Genomic DNA, 14806 nt, shown 5'->3' with positions numbered 1-14806 from the left:
GGAGAGAACCTACCCCTTAAATATGGGCTAATGTTTCCATCTTTTTTTATGGTCTTTAAAAAGAAAGATGATTGAAATTTATCTCAGTCATATACCCAGAAATTGGAGCCTGTGGTACGAAGCTCTTCCCTGACAAGTGCCTTTCATATGGAACTTGTATATAAAATTGGTTTTGGAGAGCCTCCTGCTTGTGGGTACCATCTTATTAAAAGATGTGATTATTTGTGCACGGTGCAATACAAACATCAAAGGCCACTCTTAAGTTATACACTGTTCCATTATTATTTAAATGTAAAACAGATTTTTTACTGTTTTACTCCACAGCCATGCAAACAATAGTATTCCACTCCACAGCCATGCAAACAATAGTATTCCACTCCACAGCCATGCAACGGCATAAAAAAAGTGGCTTCCCCTCCTCACCATAACCACTCGGGTATGCGTGGTATTCAAAAAGGTTAAATATGAAACATTTTCTTGAGATCTTTGCACACAAAGCCAAGAAAATCAGGACACAATGCTGAAACTGACGGAGGTCAGTTAAGAAATAAACTTTCAGTATATTATTGATATTTGTAGAAATTATGATAAATTAATAACTGAAAATGCATACACAGGATAATACAGACATCTCAGTTTTGTGATGGTAGTTCGTACACCATTTTGCAGTATCAGACGGACATAAGAATAATGGAAAAATGACCACAAGGGGAAAATATACAATTAAAACTTATGTATCTAATTTATCAGGAGTTTTGTTTTAACTAGGAGATAGCAGCCAGCCTTTTGCAAACAGCTGCAATGATTTTAAAAATCACTTAGTAGCAAGAGTTAGATTTTTCATACCAGGAGACCATATCTACTTGGTGACTATTGTTTTTGAGAGTGGTAACATAGCACAAAGAATCCATCCAAACATTTAGGTGGGCACTTTGATTAAAGTGATCATCAGTAAGTCATCCACGTTTACCAACAGTTAGCACAGAATGGCGTCAACAGAAAATTACTAGTGTAACAAAACAGAGTGGTATTTCGGACACCACAGTATAGTAATTATTGACTTTTTTTTTTTTTACACTACTCCCACTGAAATCAAGTTAATTGATTGTCTGTATAATTCCTGAATACAGTGTCTTGGAATACTGAATGATAACGTATTGGTATGGTGAATCCAGTTAAACAAGTATTAGTTATATGTTTGGTAATTTACTAATTCTTAAGGAAAAGAGTAATAAGAAGACATACAATAATGGTAAATATAAGAAAAGCTGTGCAGCATCTTTTCTGAAAGTGCAAAGCAAAGTTTGAAGAAATATACAAATACAGTATATCTCTCATAGAACACTAAAGCATTTTTAATATTTGATTTTATTTAATACTGAGTCAAATTTTCCTCTTAATTACACTACTATAACTCAGGAATAACACTAATTCTCATCCATGTGTCTAAACATGAGGTATTATTATGCTACTGCATGATGATAAAGAGCTAGTCAATTTCTGCTATTGCTGTAAATGGCTAACAAACAAAACACCCAACACATTGCAGCAGGGTTGTACCTTGTCACTATGATGCTGAGTGTATTTCAAATTGCTTAGATAATTAAACAGCTGCTTAGTGATAAACTTCAATAGGACACAGAAAATCATTTACCAGGTTTTGTCTGTGGCACATGAGTTTTGGGCGAAGTTTTAGGCTTCAAAGGAACACGTCGTGTCTCTTTTGGTGCTGAAAGAGAGAACCTGGGTTACAGATTATTAAATTTTCCAGGAATCAGAGTCTAATGCCAGGTGTAACACACAGACATGGCACGTTTCAAGCCTGCAATGGAGAAACAAAATCCTTTTACGGGTAACAGAGAAGACAAAGTCAGGTGTACAAAGGAGTTTAAAGAAAATACGGCATTATGAATGTATCTAGATTTGTTTAAGCAGGAAAATGGAATTCCTGATCATTTTGAAGCTCAGTTTAAAAAAAAGTTGGAAAATAAGTTGCAAGCACAGACAGTCATGACTATGATAAAGATGTTTCAGAACTGACAGCCTAATTTGCCTTAAAAAGGAGATAATACATCTGTGTAGAAAACAAAATTCCTAAAAAGCCTTTTGTGCCAAATGACAGACGTATCTAGGAAAAAAAGAGGAATTTTAAGGAAAGAAACTGGTGACATGAGATGACAACTACAATGTGGTTTTCTGTGAAGACAAGAAAAACAAACATGACTGGTCACTAAACAAATTTCTTTACCTATTGTTGACCTTGGTGGTTCAATTCTAAATGTAATATGTTCCAGGACTGCATCAGAAACAAAACAGAAAAAGCATGAGAATCTAAACATGGAACACCCTTTCAAATGATCAAAGCTATTTCCTAGGTAAGCAATAAGTAAAAGATTATGCTAATCTGATCCGTACTAATTCCGTGGATTATCAATTTACCCTTGGATATCTTATTCTGACTTTTAGAAATTGTGGTCAGTTACTTTGAAGACACCATTACCATAAATAAATTGCATGACCTGGATGAAACAAACTCTCAATTTTGAGATAGTAAAAATCAAAGAACCATAGAAGTTAGAGATAGAAGAGATCTAAGAGGTCATCCATTTCATCTTGTAGTTAACACAATACTCTATAGTGCATTATCCAGTCTAATTTTAAAAGACCCAAGCAATTGTGCTTCCAACACTTTCTTTAGTAGACTATTCTACTATTTAATACACCTCATTCTCAGCAAGCTTTTCTGATATTTACGCTAAATTTCCCCCCCCTTTTTTTTTAATCTGCAGCTGGAAGAATACAGCAATAAGATAAAATAAAATAAAAAACTTTAGCAATGCTTATACCTCTTTTGTATTTGCTTTCTGCAAACATTCAAGCTACTGTATCTCACTGCATGGAATTTCACACAAACAAGTGTTCAGTTTGCAAATTCATGGGAAGTGGTATAATCCAGGATGAGGTAGTACACTGTGTGACTCAACAAGATGACACGGTTCCCATGCCCCTACACCCCCAAAGTTTAGAGTAGAAGCAATTAAACAATCAAATCAGACCCAAAAGGAAATTATTTGCAACTACCAAACATCCATGTATGTATACACAAATATATTACGTGACTGAAATGAGATAAAATTAGATTTAAACTCTCCACATAACTAATGTGCCTTACACTAGACTAATTTTATTTTATTTATTTATTTGGGAATGAAGTCTTTGGCAAAGTTGTGTGATTCAGAAAGGCAAAGATTGTAAAATTTCCAAATTCTGCTAATCTACTACCTACTAATCTAGATTCAATATTCCACCAGTGGCTAGTCACGTGCTTGAAATTAAGCATGTATTTATAAAGCTTTACTGAATCAGGGACTACAAGAATTACAGTCATCCAATCAGAAACACCAGGAGATTTGTGACCAATCACCATTAATCAAACCATCTCAAATTCCAAACACTGAGTATCAAGTATTCCTAGCAAACTGATCATAATCAATCCACAGAATAAGAAAAAAATACTGCAAAAAGGGAACTAATTTTGAACAAATAAATTAAAAAACAAACAATTTACTATAGAACATTTGCTATGAATTATTCAGTTGACTCTAGTTATATCCTATTAATCCTACTTATATCACAGGAGCAATAAATAATTCCTCTCAACCTTTAGCAAATTTTACCAACCTTCAAGTATCAGATGACAGAGTCTATAACAAACTCCTGACAGCAAAGTAAAGGAAGCACATTAAATCAATGGGGTTTTGTTAGAACCAGTTGCAAGAACAGGTAATTACCAGGTTTAGAATGGGGTAGTTCTGGCTCTGGGGACGCATTAGGTTTGGAAGGAATGAACTGTGTTTCAGTTGGAGCTGAAAAAAACAAAGAAAAAAACCCTACATTTCTAAACGTCTTAAGGAGTCACAGCCTGACTCTGGCACTATGTTTAAGCCATAAGAAGTGATACCTGCAATGTTGTCAAAAACAAAAATTCAATTAAGTTGGTTTTTATTGTATTCACAATGACTGTGACTCTGAAAGGGGTAAGAAATACTCTTGTGTAGTAGTGCAATTTGGGGGCTTCTGACAATGGGGAAAACCCCTGCAAATGCTTAATTATAGGAGTTGACTTGAATGGCTATATTTGTGAGCCTAAGGACTACTCCCATAAGTGCGAGCGTGTTGAATCGAGCCATGAGGTGACAGGAACAGTAAGTTAGCGGCTAAATTCTGCCCTCAGATAAGTTTGTGGTCTTCCCAGTGACTGCAATAAGAGAGGGACGCATGTTTTGAAGGCAGAATTTGGCACTTAATCTTAAAAGAAAGTTGTACCAATTTTCCTCACATGGTCTTCTAAAAGTTCATGTGGTGAAAAGAATTCCTTGTCATAGATATAACCATTATCTATATTTGAAATGCTTTTGATTAAAAAAATTGGCATTTCTGAGTCTTCTGTTGGTGGTGGTAATCATGCTGAGAACAAAACAACAACACTATTGGAACTAAAACCTTAGAGATCGTTATTTTTTCATATCAACAAATGGCCAGACACTAAATCCAACAATTATTCACAATTCTTTCCAATTTGCTTGCTATATACTCTAGGCTGTGGTGACTTCGCTGTTCAAACTCCCCAGAAGCTTAAAGGTTAACTGAAAAACGGACCTGCACAAATACAGGGACATTTTGGTTTGGAGATCACCTCTGAAGGAGTAATTTTTTTTTAACTAAGAAAATATGAACATATAAAATTCAAGTGTGTTTGAAAAGTCTAACATGAGAATAAAATTAATTAATCCCTATTCTTGGTGCAAAATATTTCCAAGATGGATCTAAGTTTCTTTCTCCTCTCTCAGAACAAGATTGACATAAAAATGTAGTCCTTCTGACATAGATCCTATACAGTAAAACTGGCATCTTTATCTACAATTTCTGTACGAGGTGCACGGTAAGAAGAAAAGTACAGTCTCCTGAGCCACTACAGCTGATATTTTGCCTTTAACTAGGGTAATAGTGAGCCTCAATGTACCAAATTGAAAAAATAAAGGTATTTACCAGGTTTAGATTGAGGCATTTTAGGTTCAGTAGATGATTCGGGCTTCAAAGGTGTGAAATGTATTTCACTGGATTCTGAAACAAAAATTTGGTTTATAACTATCAGCATTTAAACATAAGGATGTAAAAGTGCGTGTATCCCGAAAACACCATATGCCTGCAGTGAAGAAACAGCACTACAATGCAGAACTGGAAAAGTGACTATAATTAATATCAATGACCCACTAAGTAGAAAATTGCGACTGCAGTTTAACAACAGAAAAAAAGTAGCAGATAAGCTCTTTGCTCACAGAAACTATCGAAGAGTTGGGATAAAATGATCTTCTGGAGCAAAATTATAGTTTCTAAATTGGAAGGCAAAAGCAAGGTAGCTATCATAAAACGTAAAGAAAAAACTGTTACCCAATGTTGCCTTGGCCCACTCTAGGTCATAGGAAGAAATTTTACATTTAGCTTCTGGAGTAGCTGGACTTTTTGTTGTTAGAATAAAAATGAATTTAAGTGAAGACTATTAGACCCTGAGTCAGCAAAGTACTTAAGCAGGTATGTAAGTGCTTTGTTGAATAATGCTGGACTTAAATTCGTGCCTAAGCACTTTGCTGAGAGTGGTTTAGAGAGTAGAGGTTTCTCTTAAAAATAGATCACTGTGCTTCCTTGAACATAATCTGCACAGTTAAAGACAGGCAATGTTTTAAAAGAAGAATACTTCCAATGAGATTTGACATTGCAAAGATGAAGTACAACAGATACCACTCTCTTAGTCTGGGTGTGAGAATTTGTGTTTATTTTAAAGACACACACACACACACACACAAATTCATACTAAGAATTCCATTAAGTGCATATTCCCTGGTGCTATACATTCAATAAAATCTCAGTTACATCTCCGGCTAACTACATTCAAGCTTTCCACATCACTAGAATCATTATTTGTTTTTTTTTAAACAGAAGCTTAGTTTCTGTAGCAAATTTTGCAACATCCAGAAAACTAGCTGGAACCCTAAATTTGAAAATGGAGTAATGCTCTGTATATGGAGTGTAGAATTCTTATTACAGAAATTGTGTTTCAATGCTTGCTGTCTTTTAAATATGATTTTAAATGTGCATATTCTTAATAAAAGTAGGCTTTCTGAAATCTTTATAAGAGCAATTATTTCTTGTTCAAAATAATCTGGTTTTTAACATAACATATATGTTATAAAATATATATATAATAATATATAAGTTTTAAAGATGGGCAACCACTAAATGACTCAAACCAAACTCATTTATATAGTCTGCATTTCACTTGTGCCCTAAAACCAGGTTAACTTCTTTGCAGCAATGCCACTGAGTTTTGCTAAAATGATACTCCAAGTTCAAGTAGTGAATTACAGAAGAATAGTTACTGTACCAGGTTTACTATGTGGCATTTCTGGCATGGCACTGGCAGATGCTTTAGGTTTGGAAGAAATGTGTTGTGGTTCATATGAAACTGAAAAAAAAAAAAGCCCAGTTCATAATTGAATTACTGCATGCATCATTATTCAGACCACAGAAAGCATAGACTTGAAGCCTACCCTGGAACAAAAATAACTTAAAAGACTCGAAAAATCAGACTGTAGTTAACATGCATGTTTAAAAAATAAATAAATAAGGTGCGAGGAAAGTATTGCAGTTAAATGTTTAGAGTAGCTAGACAAAAAGAGCAGGAGTGCTTAGCCCTCTGCCAAAACAAGGAGTTCTCTATTATAAACTTATCTTGCCACCAACCAGTCAGCACTCTCTTCATCAAAGTCCTGTACTCTTGTGGCAAGCTGGACCTAAATTTTGTGGCAAAGTTCCCGGATTCTGCGGCACTCTGGTGTTGCAGACAGGAAATTTTTGCAGGAACTTCTTTTAAATTACAGGATTTAGGGGTTTAATGATTCAATATGAAAAAGACTAATACAGTCGGTACAGAAGTTGCCGAGTTATTTATTTTGAGATTAAATTCAAATTTTAGGCAGTCCACACTTTTTCAGTTTTGATACACCAAAGACATTGCTACTGACAATGCCAGGTAAGAAGCTGGAAATTTTGGCAACTGGGTAGGTGGCAATTAGGGCTTCTGGCAGCAGTGGAGGCATGGGAGGCAGTTTGTGATTGTGGGATGAGCACATTAGTCAGATGTATTTACTAAATGAACATCAGTGAAAGAGTTACAGTAGCCATTTAAGTTATCATATTCAAGTTCCATTCATTGCGTAGCGTGGCAAACTGGATAATCTGCACCTCTCAGAGTTGTTGTTTTAAGGTGTCTGCAGACTCAGTACCTGTCTACATGGGGAATATCTGCAGCAGTACAAATACCCTGAAGTAACTATGCTGTGTCAATGTAAAATGCATCTTGCAACATGTAACACTTCTACACGGGCAGTTTGCACCATTGTAGCTACCAGTTTGCACCATTGCAGCTACACCTTAAATATTTCCAATATAAGCAGGACCTCAGGAAGACAACACAGCATTGGTTTTATGTTCTCATAATTTTTCCAAGATTTTCTTCAAAACCATAAAGGCTAGAAACAAATTTCATGAATGTAATGAAAGGTTAGTTTCTACAGCATCTACTGCCTGGGGTAGATTCTGCAGCTAACACCATGGCTGAGAAACCACAGGATACACAGGGAACACATCTTAGTTAATGTTTGTAAAATGCCTTAAAAATGTAAAGCACTAGTATTATCTATCCCAAAACTAACTAGTCACTGTTACATTGCTGCAATTGTTGTCACAAGTGGCACTTGGGATATTTTAATGTGTAGAGACTTGAAATGATGGCAGCATTATTACTTGGGAAATAAAACCCCAATATCACCTCTGTTTAATTCCTGCAAGATGTTTAATTTGTTAAACTGAAATTAAAATAGATAGAATAGAATAGAAATAGGCCTGAACTGAAATTCTGAATCCAAATCCAGATCCCAAGCCAAATATCATAGCTGAACTCTCTCTCTATAAACATTTGAATGTCCTCAGAGTCTTGGGAGGTTTTGAATCCAAACCCAGAATTGGATTGAAATTTCACAACTAGACCTCAAGAGAATAATTTAAAATACAAGCCCGGACAACCTGCAAACTTTCTGGTCTTTGAAATCTGGATCTGAATTGGTTCAAATACATTTGTATCTTGTTGTAAGTTTTATTTCAGACCTGCACACAAATGAAACAAATGATCTATAATGCACTAGGACTGGGGTCTCAAACATGAGGCCCGCAGAGCTATTTGCTGTGGCCCGCCAAGCTCCCCGCATCCCCCCGAGTTATTTCCTGCGTCCGCCAAGCTCCCCTCCCCTGCCGCCTCCCCCACGCCCCAGCACGCCACGTCCCTGCTCCTCTGCCTACCTCCAGGTGCTTCCCACCGCCAAACAGCTGTTTGGCAGCACTTAGTGCTTTCCAGGGTGGAGGAGCAGGGAGCCACGTGCTCAGGGGAGGAGGCGGGGCGGGGGGGGATTTGGGGAAGGTGTTGGAATAGGGGCAGGGAGGGGGTGGAGTTGGGGTGGGGACTTAGGGGAAGGGGTTGGAATAGGGGCAGGGAAGAGGTGGGAAGAGGCAGGGCATCATGGAAGGGGTGGAGTGCGGGCAGTAGCCGCGGGGGAGGGGGGGCGGTGTCAGTGATGCGGCCCTTGGGCCAATGTACTCGTCCTCGTGTGGCCTTTGTGGTAATTTTGAGTTTGAGATCCCTGCACTAGGATATGACTTTGCTTCCACTGGGAAAATACACTCCTGTCCAGAGGGCCTGTACCAAGTCTATATATAATTCAAGTAGCACTTAAACTCTAGTACAAGGATTTTAATGGAACCTGAGAGGTATGTAAGGCCTTGTGTGGGTCTTTTGCACAACAGTGAATTTCATCTTTAATGCTTAACTGTCATGAATGGAGGTCTCCAGCCAACTAAAGGAAAATCGACTCCCTCTTGGGTCAAAGTATCAGAATTGCTCAGCTTGGTTTCATGACTCTTGCACTTAATTTGTTCATTACTCATGATGAGATGTCACTGTTGCCTGATCTGAGGTATTGAGGACTATTTTTATTAATCATTTAAGACTCAATATTACTGTCAGTGTAGTCAATGGGATTTCTGCCACTGATTTCGATGGGAATAAGATTTCACCCTTAACAAGTACAAGAAAAAGCTCTTGGACCCATCCTGGGCAGATATGAACACAGGATGGGATTTCCTCATGATCATTTCCCAAGTCACAGCTTAAGTACAAATTCCTACAAAGAAAAGCAAAAGGAAAGATGAACAGCAGAGAAGGAGACGGCAGCACCAAACCAACTCACAACTAAAATCAGAGTGAAATTCAGTGATTAGTTATGAATAAGGAAACATGAAATGCCCCTTTAGAAGATGAAAAAATCCTCCTTGATGAAAAGGAAAAGAAAAGAGCTGACAATTCACTAAGGAAGAATATTATCATCATTACCCATTGTAGATTTCGGATGTTCAAGAGTCTTAGTAGTAGCAGTAATAGAAGAAATCTTAATAGTGATTGGCACTGGAACAGGTTCCCTGGTTGCTGCTGGAGTAAAGGACATTATCTTGAGAGAGACGAAGGCAGATCTACACCTTTTAAACTGCTGCCCGGTGTCTGGTATGGGTACTTGGACATCAAGATTTTGGGACGGATACTCTACAGGATGACTCAAACCCTATCTTAACAGTGATGCTTTTGGGGAGCTTTTTGTCTACTGCTGATTCCCACATTGTTCAAATGTGAGGGACCCCCTCTATCCCCCCGCCCAATGTATCTTGTGCCTCAGTAGATGTGCAGTCTGGAATGCTCAAGTGCATTGTGGGCTAAAACACAGCTGATCTCTTTACAATAGGCCAAAATATTTGGGAACCAATGCTTTAATGTAACAGGGTTCTATCTTTCTTCAAATGGAGCAGGATGGCAAGCTCTGCAGGACACTGATGGGGCAAGCAAAACCAAACTTTTCTTTTTCAGGCCCTTTTTAGTACATATTTTACAACTAACACATTTGTTTTGCTTCCCTTCAATTAGTTTAGTTCTGAATATTTGAAGCCAGCCAAAAGGAATATGTCTGTGGCAAACTAAATTAAAACACTGTAGGATGAAATCCTCCTTCTACCTCACCAAGTCTGAGTAGCCAGACTTGACGTGAGGACCTGGGTGGAGAGTAATCCTTCAGCTGAGGAGTCTGAGCCTAAGTTACATCATTCTGCATCAGCCACCCTTCCTTTACATACACCGGCTGTGGCAGAGCTCCTTCTCCACCTTGGAGGGTTTCGAGCTTCCCCTTAGCAGCGAGCTGGGCAATTCCTCTCTCCCTGGGAATTTTCCCCACTTTGTCTGAGCAGGGGAGCCTCTTAGTCTCCGGTAGCTCCTTTGGACGTAGTGGTGGCAGGCCAGATACCCAGTTCAATCACTCCACTCTGGTGGGGTCTCTTTCCCCCCAAACCTCTGGGGGCCCAAAAGGGCTGTATGCCCTGTTGGACAGGGTTTCCCCTGTTCTTCACCTCTGTACCTGTGAGGTCTCCCTCCTGGCATTTGCCAGTGTCTGCATTGTCCGGCCCTCCAGTAGCATACCTTCTCCCCATAGCTCCTATTGCGCGCGCCTATCTGACTGGAGGGGAGGCTTTCAACAGGTTCTGGCAGGCCCTTGATTGGCTCCAGGTGACCTAATTAACCTGGAGTAACCCCTGTTCAATTACCAGGGGAAAAGGGACCTGCTTATCCTGGGGCTAATATACCTGCCTTCTACCACTCTCCTATACCTGTCTGGCCTCACACTGCACAGTACAGGAGTCACTGGCCCAATCCCCGCTTCTCATCCATCTTACCACTGTTCCACCCCACACACTCACTAGCATGGGGATACACAGTAAGCCAATGTGGAGCCTGGCTCTGCAGCGTGGAGAGAGCTCCCCAAATCCTGGCCCACTTGCTCACAGCACGTGATCACATTTAACATCCATTTAAGGGGAATGTGTCTTGTTACTTTTTGTGAGTCTTTCTCAGACCATCTTCTCAGTCTTACTGAAACTTTAAACCCTGTCCCATTCTTGAAAAAACTAACTATTTAGGGAATTTAAAATATGAAAGTGACAAGTTATACTGTAGCAGACACAAAATGCAAAATTTGGATCCAAACCTTATGATTCATTTTTATAAGAGAAAGGAGAATTTTCTACCAAAATAATAATGATGTCAAGATAAAGCTAACTCATGTAAACACCTCAAAATAGAAAGTATTACTTAATATATTGCAAAACAATAATCAGGTTAAACCTAGTAAACGAGAAGAATGGCATACTGATCCTGAACCCACTGAAGGCAATGGCAGGGCTGTTGAAAGAGGAAGGGACTTAAAGATAGAGTTGGAGGATTTATTTATGAATAATGCTCTTTAAAAATGTAGCCCCTCTTTTGATTCACAAGGTATTATCTTTAACCCATCTTCATTTTCTTCAACTGTATTCACTATTTCTAAGTATTCATTGAATACTTTTATTTATCCAAATTATCACACTTCATTTTCTGACTCTCTATTTTGATTCTATGCAGCATTTGGTTTATCACCTATGTCCCATGGCACAGCTTCTCCTTCCTGAATAGATGAAAAACCTTTTAAAACAGGAAGGAATAATGCACTCCAACTATGAATTTTTGGACAAGTGATCTTTCCTGTTGAAATTGATGAAGCTTTCAAGACTTGCAAGCATACTCATGAAGATGAGGAAATAATCTACAAACTTATGAATAATAATAGTTAAAGTTTGGCATACTTGATACTTTTCTACCTGAAACTATTCATAAGTCTTTATCTTAAACACTGTTTACCAACTTGTAGTTTAATGGGTCAGTGTTCAGAGTTTTTTCTCCTATCTCATTTATTAATTCGCTACTTTATTTGGTCAGAGTCTGATCCATGTAATAACACTGTAGTTACTCTAACAAAGCAAAATAAAGGCTGGGAGAATAAAGGATTTAGTTTGCAAGACTGCTTATGATGCTAACAGATTTCTACCGTTTCCACAGACACATGTCCAAAAAAAAAAAAGTCAGGAGTCCGCATGTTTGAAACAATATGGAACAAAATGATAATAGCAGAGCATACTGTAATTACCCGGTTTTGTCTTGGGTTCTTCTGGATGGAGAGAGACTTTAGGTTTGGAAGGAATTAGTTTTGTTTTACTGGGTGCTGAAAGGAAGAAAGAGGGAAGATTGTAATCCCAAAGTTTTGAGGAAAGGAGAGAGTACTTACCAGTAACTGTTGCTCTTCGGGAGTCACATTTGTACATTCACAATCGTGGGATGCGGCACCCCTGGCACTGAGCTGGAGAACTGCCTTGGAAAACCATGTCCACTGTGGTGTATATTCATGTGACAGCTCAAGTGAGGGTGATGGCATCACCCTACTCTATATAAGGAAGTGCATCCATCCAGCCAGACGCCTCAATTCCTTTTCCCAAACCGGAGACCTAATGTTATACTGAACTCTGAGGTAGAAGGGAAGGTGGTTGGGTAGTGTGAATACACAGAGGTAATTCTCAAAGAACAAAAATTACTGCAGAGTAACCTCTCTTTTCTCCTTTGAGGGCCTCTGCATATGCCCTATTGTGGCAGATTAGCAAACTTGATGATGATGGGCAAGTTCTTAGATAAATGTTGTCTGTAATCTGCTCTCCCAAACTGGCATCAGAGTACAATGCTAAATCCAACGAGTACCATCTGGTGGAAGTGTGCACCGAACTCCAAGTTGCTGCTTTTGTAAATCTCCACCAGGGGAACCTATCTAAGGCACATCATGGATGCCATGGTGGCTATTGTAAGTCTTTAAACAAGGGGTACTCGGTTGCAATAATGCTCTATACAGCTCCTAATCTCAGGGTGAAACACTCTGTTTGGCAACAGGTTCTCCCTGACATCTCTCCCCTAGGCTAAAAACAACCTAGTTGAACTTCTAAACAGCTCAGTCTTTTCCAGAATTCCAGGTAGAACCAGAATGTCCTTTTTATATTTTGAATATGGAGATGCGATCCCTGTGGGGTCTGGGGAAGAACACAGGGAGGAAAATATATTGAGATAGGTGGTAATCTGAGGCTATCTTTGGCATGAAGCTGTGATGGGACGTCATGGTGACTTTGTCCTTGTGACCAAAGGTAGTGCTGAGGCTGGAGAGACAAAGTGTATCTTGAGTCCCGTGTAAGAGGATCTCAGCAGAGGTTGGTACTGGTACTCTCGATGGGCCCAATTTAGTATCAGCAGTGGGATCCCTGCTATGACCAGTGGGAAAGAGGTGCTGTACCTGAAGCCCTTTCAGGGCCCTTTGTGGTCCCAGTGAGACTCCCAGAATAAAGGCAAGCTGTTAAGGTTAAGGTATCCTACACTACTCTACACTAATTACAAGAAAATAATAAGGTAGACTAAGGAAAGATCTAGCCTGAAGACACAAAGGTGAGTTCCCTTTCCTCTCTGCTGTTGGGGGGAAAGGAACTGAGGTGGTTGAGGGACTGCATTCCCTTCTACAGGGTAGGGTGATGATGTAACCCTTGACTGTGATCTTTAGTACAGCCTCCCAATCAACACAGCTCTTCAAGGCACTTCCACAGCTCAATGCCAGGGCTGCCAAATCCCACAAGTGGTAATGCAGAAAGGTCTTGGGAGAACACAGGATTTATGCCAGAAAGACAAAAGAGAGTTTGTGCATGCTTAAGTCTACATGGGGCAATAGTGGCACAATGTGGGTGCTCAAAATTGAAAGGCACTGTATAAAATGACTATTCAGATGGCAAAACAAACTTGTTATGCAGTTGGATGCAAGGGAGAATGTGTCTCCTAAACACAGCTCTCTTCAACTTCCTGCTCTTTTGTGAAACTGGAGAACGTTCTAGCATTAGCAAGAAGGAAAGCTATTAACACAGGTGAGCACAACGGCTGATTATGGTGGGATTAGCAGAAAGCATATTCTTCATGTAGGCTACATCTTTATTGCCCCAAACACCATAAAAGACTGTTTCCACAAAGAAGAATGAAGATGCACATCTTCAGTGGCTTGTAGAGCTGGTTGGAAAATAGAAAGTCATTGTTGCAGAAATTTTTGGTTTCCATTGAAATTTGGCTTTTTATTACATTTTCAAATTGGCTCCAGGGCAGCAGACAAACACCTTACCAGAAATAGGACAGAGCTTCAGGATTAGCAATGATAGCTTGAAATGGCTGTCAGCCACTTATGCAGTAACCTGACCTGGCTCTTTGGGAAGTCAGCGCCATAATACACGGATCTCAGAGTAGCAGCCCTGTTAGTCTGTATCCGCAAAAAGAAAAGGAGTACTTGTGGCACCTTAGAGCATTGCCCAAATAAATCTGTTAGTCTCTAAGGTGCCACAAGTACTCCTTTTCTTTTTTCATAGTACACGGAATCTACATTAATTTGAGGCATCTTGATTAGAAGCATTTGAACTTCAAGGAAGAAGACAACCATTGCTATTGCACAAGCCCTAATTTTTGGTCAATTTCTAGTGATACTGGGATATTAATGGGAGCTTGATCCATGGGCATCATGCCTCCTGGCTAAAGGCCAGATTGTGATCCTCTTACATTGAATAGTACCTTATCCCCGAAGTAGAGTCACATCTGAATAAGAGTATCCCTATGGAATAAATGCAGAATTCATAATACTTTATATAGAGAAGGGAAGACGCGGCAAATCATTCCAAGTTCAGTGATGAATACATAGTTATTCTCAGGATCCCATCTGGA

At 39.1% G+C, this 14806-nt stretch overlaps 1 protein-coding gene across 1 annotated transcript in view; it reads right to left on the bottom strand.

Moving 5' to 3' along the window:
• ABI3BP (ABI family member 3 binding protein) overlaps positions 1–14806 on the bottom strand; it is a 312077-nt gene that overhangs the window by 91299 nt on the left and 205972 nt on the right. The window contains exons 26-32 of the mRNA XM_084636731.1: positions 12171–12245; positions 9503–9598; positions 6443–6523; positions 5050–5124; positions 3792–3866; positions 2249–2296; positions 1655–1729 (exon numbers count right to left, since the gene is read on the bottom strand). Coding sequence (XP_084492857.1) covers positions 1655–1729; positions 2249–2296; positions 3792–3866; positions 5050–5124; positions 6443–6523; positions 9503–9598; positions 12171–12245 — 525 coding nt within the window. The remainder of the gene's footprint in view (positions 1–1654; positions 1730–2248; positions 2297–3791; positions 3867–5049; positions 5125–6442; positions 6524–9502; positions 9599–12170; positions 12246–14806) is intronic.

This window comes from Lepidochelys olivacea (assembly GCF_965140295.1).
Source record: "Lepidochelys olivacea isolate rLepOli2 genome assembly, chromosome: 1".
Lineage (NCBI taxonomy): Eukaryota > Metazoa > Chordata > Testudines > Cheloniidae > Lepidochelys > Lepidochelys olivacea.
The sequence above is the reverse complement of the archived record's forward strand: the minus strand, read 5'-3'. Positions and strand labels throughout refer to the sequence as shown.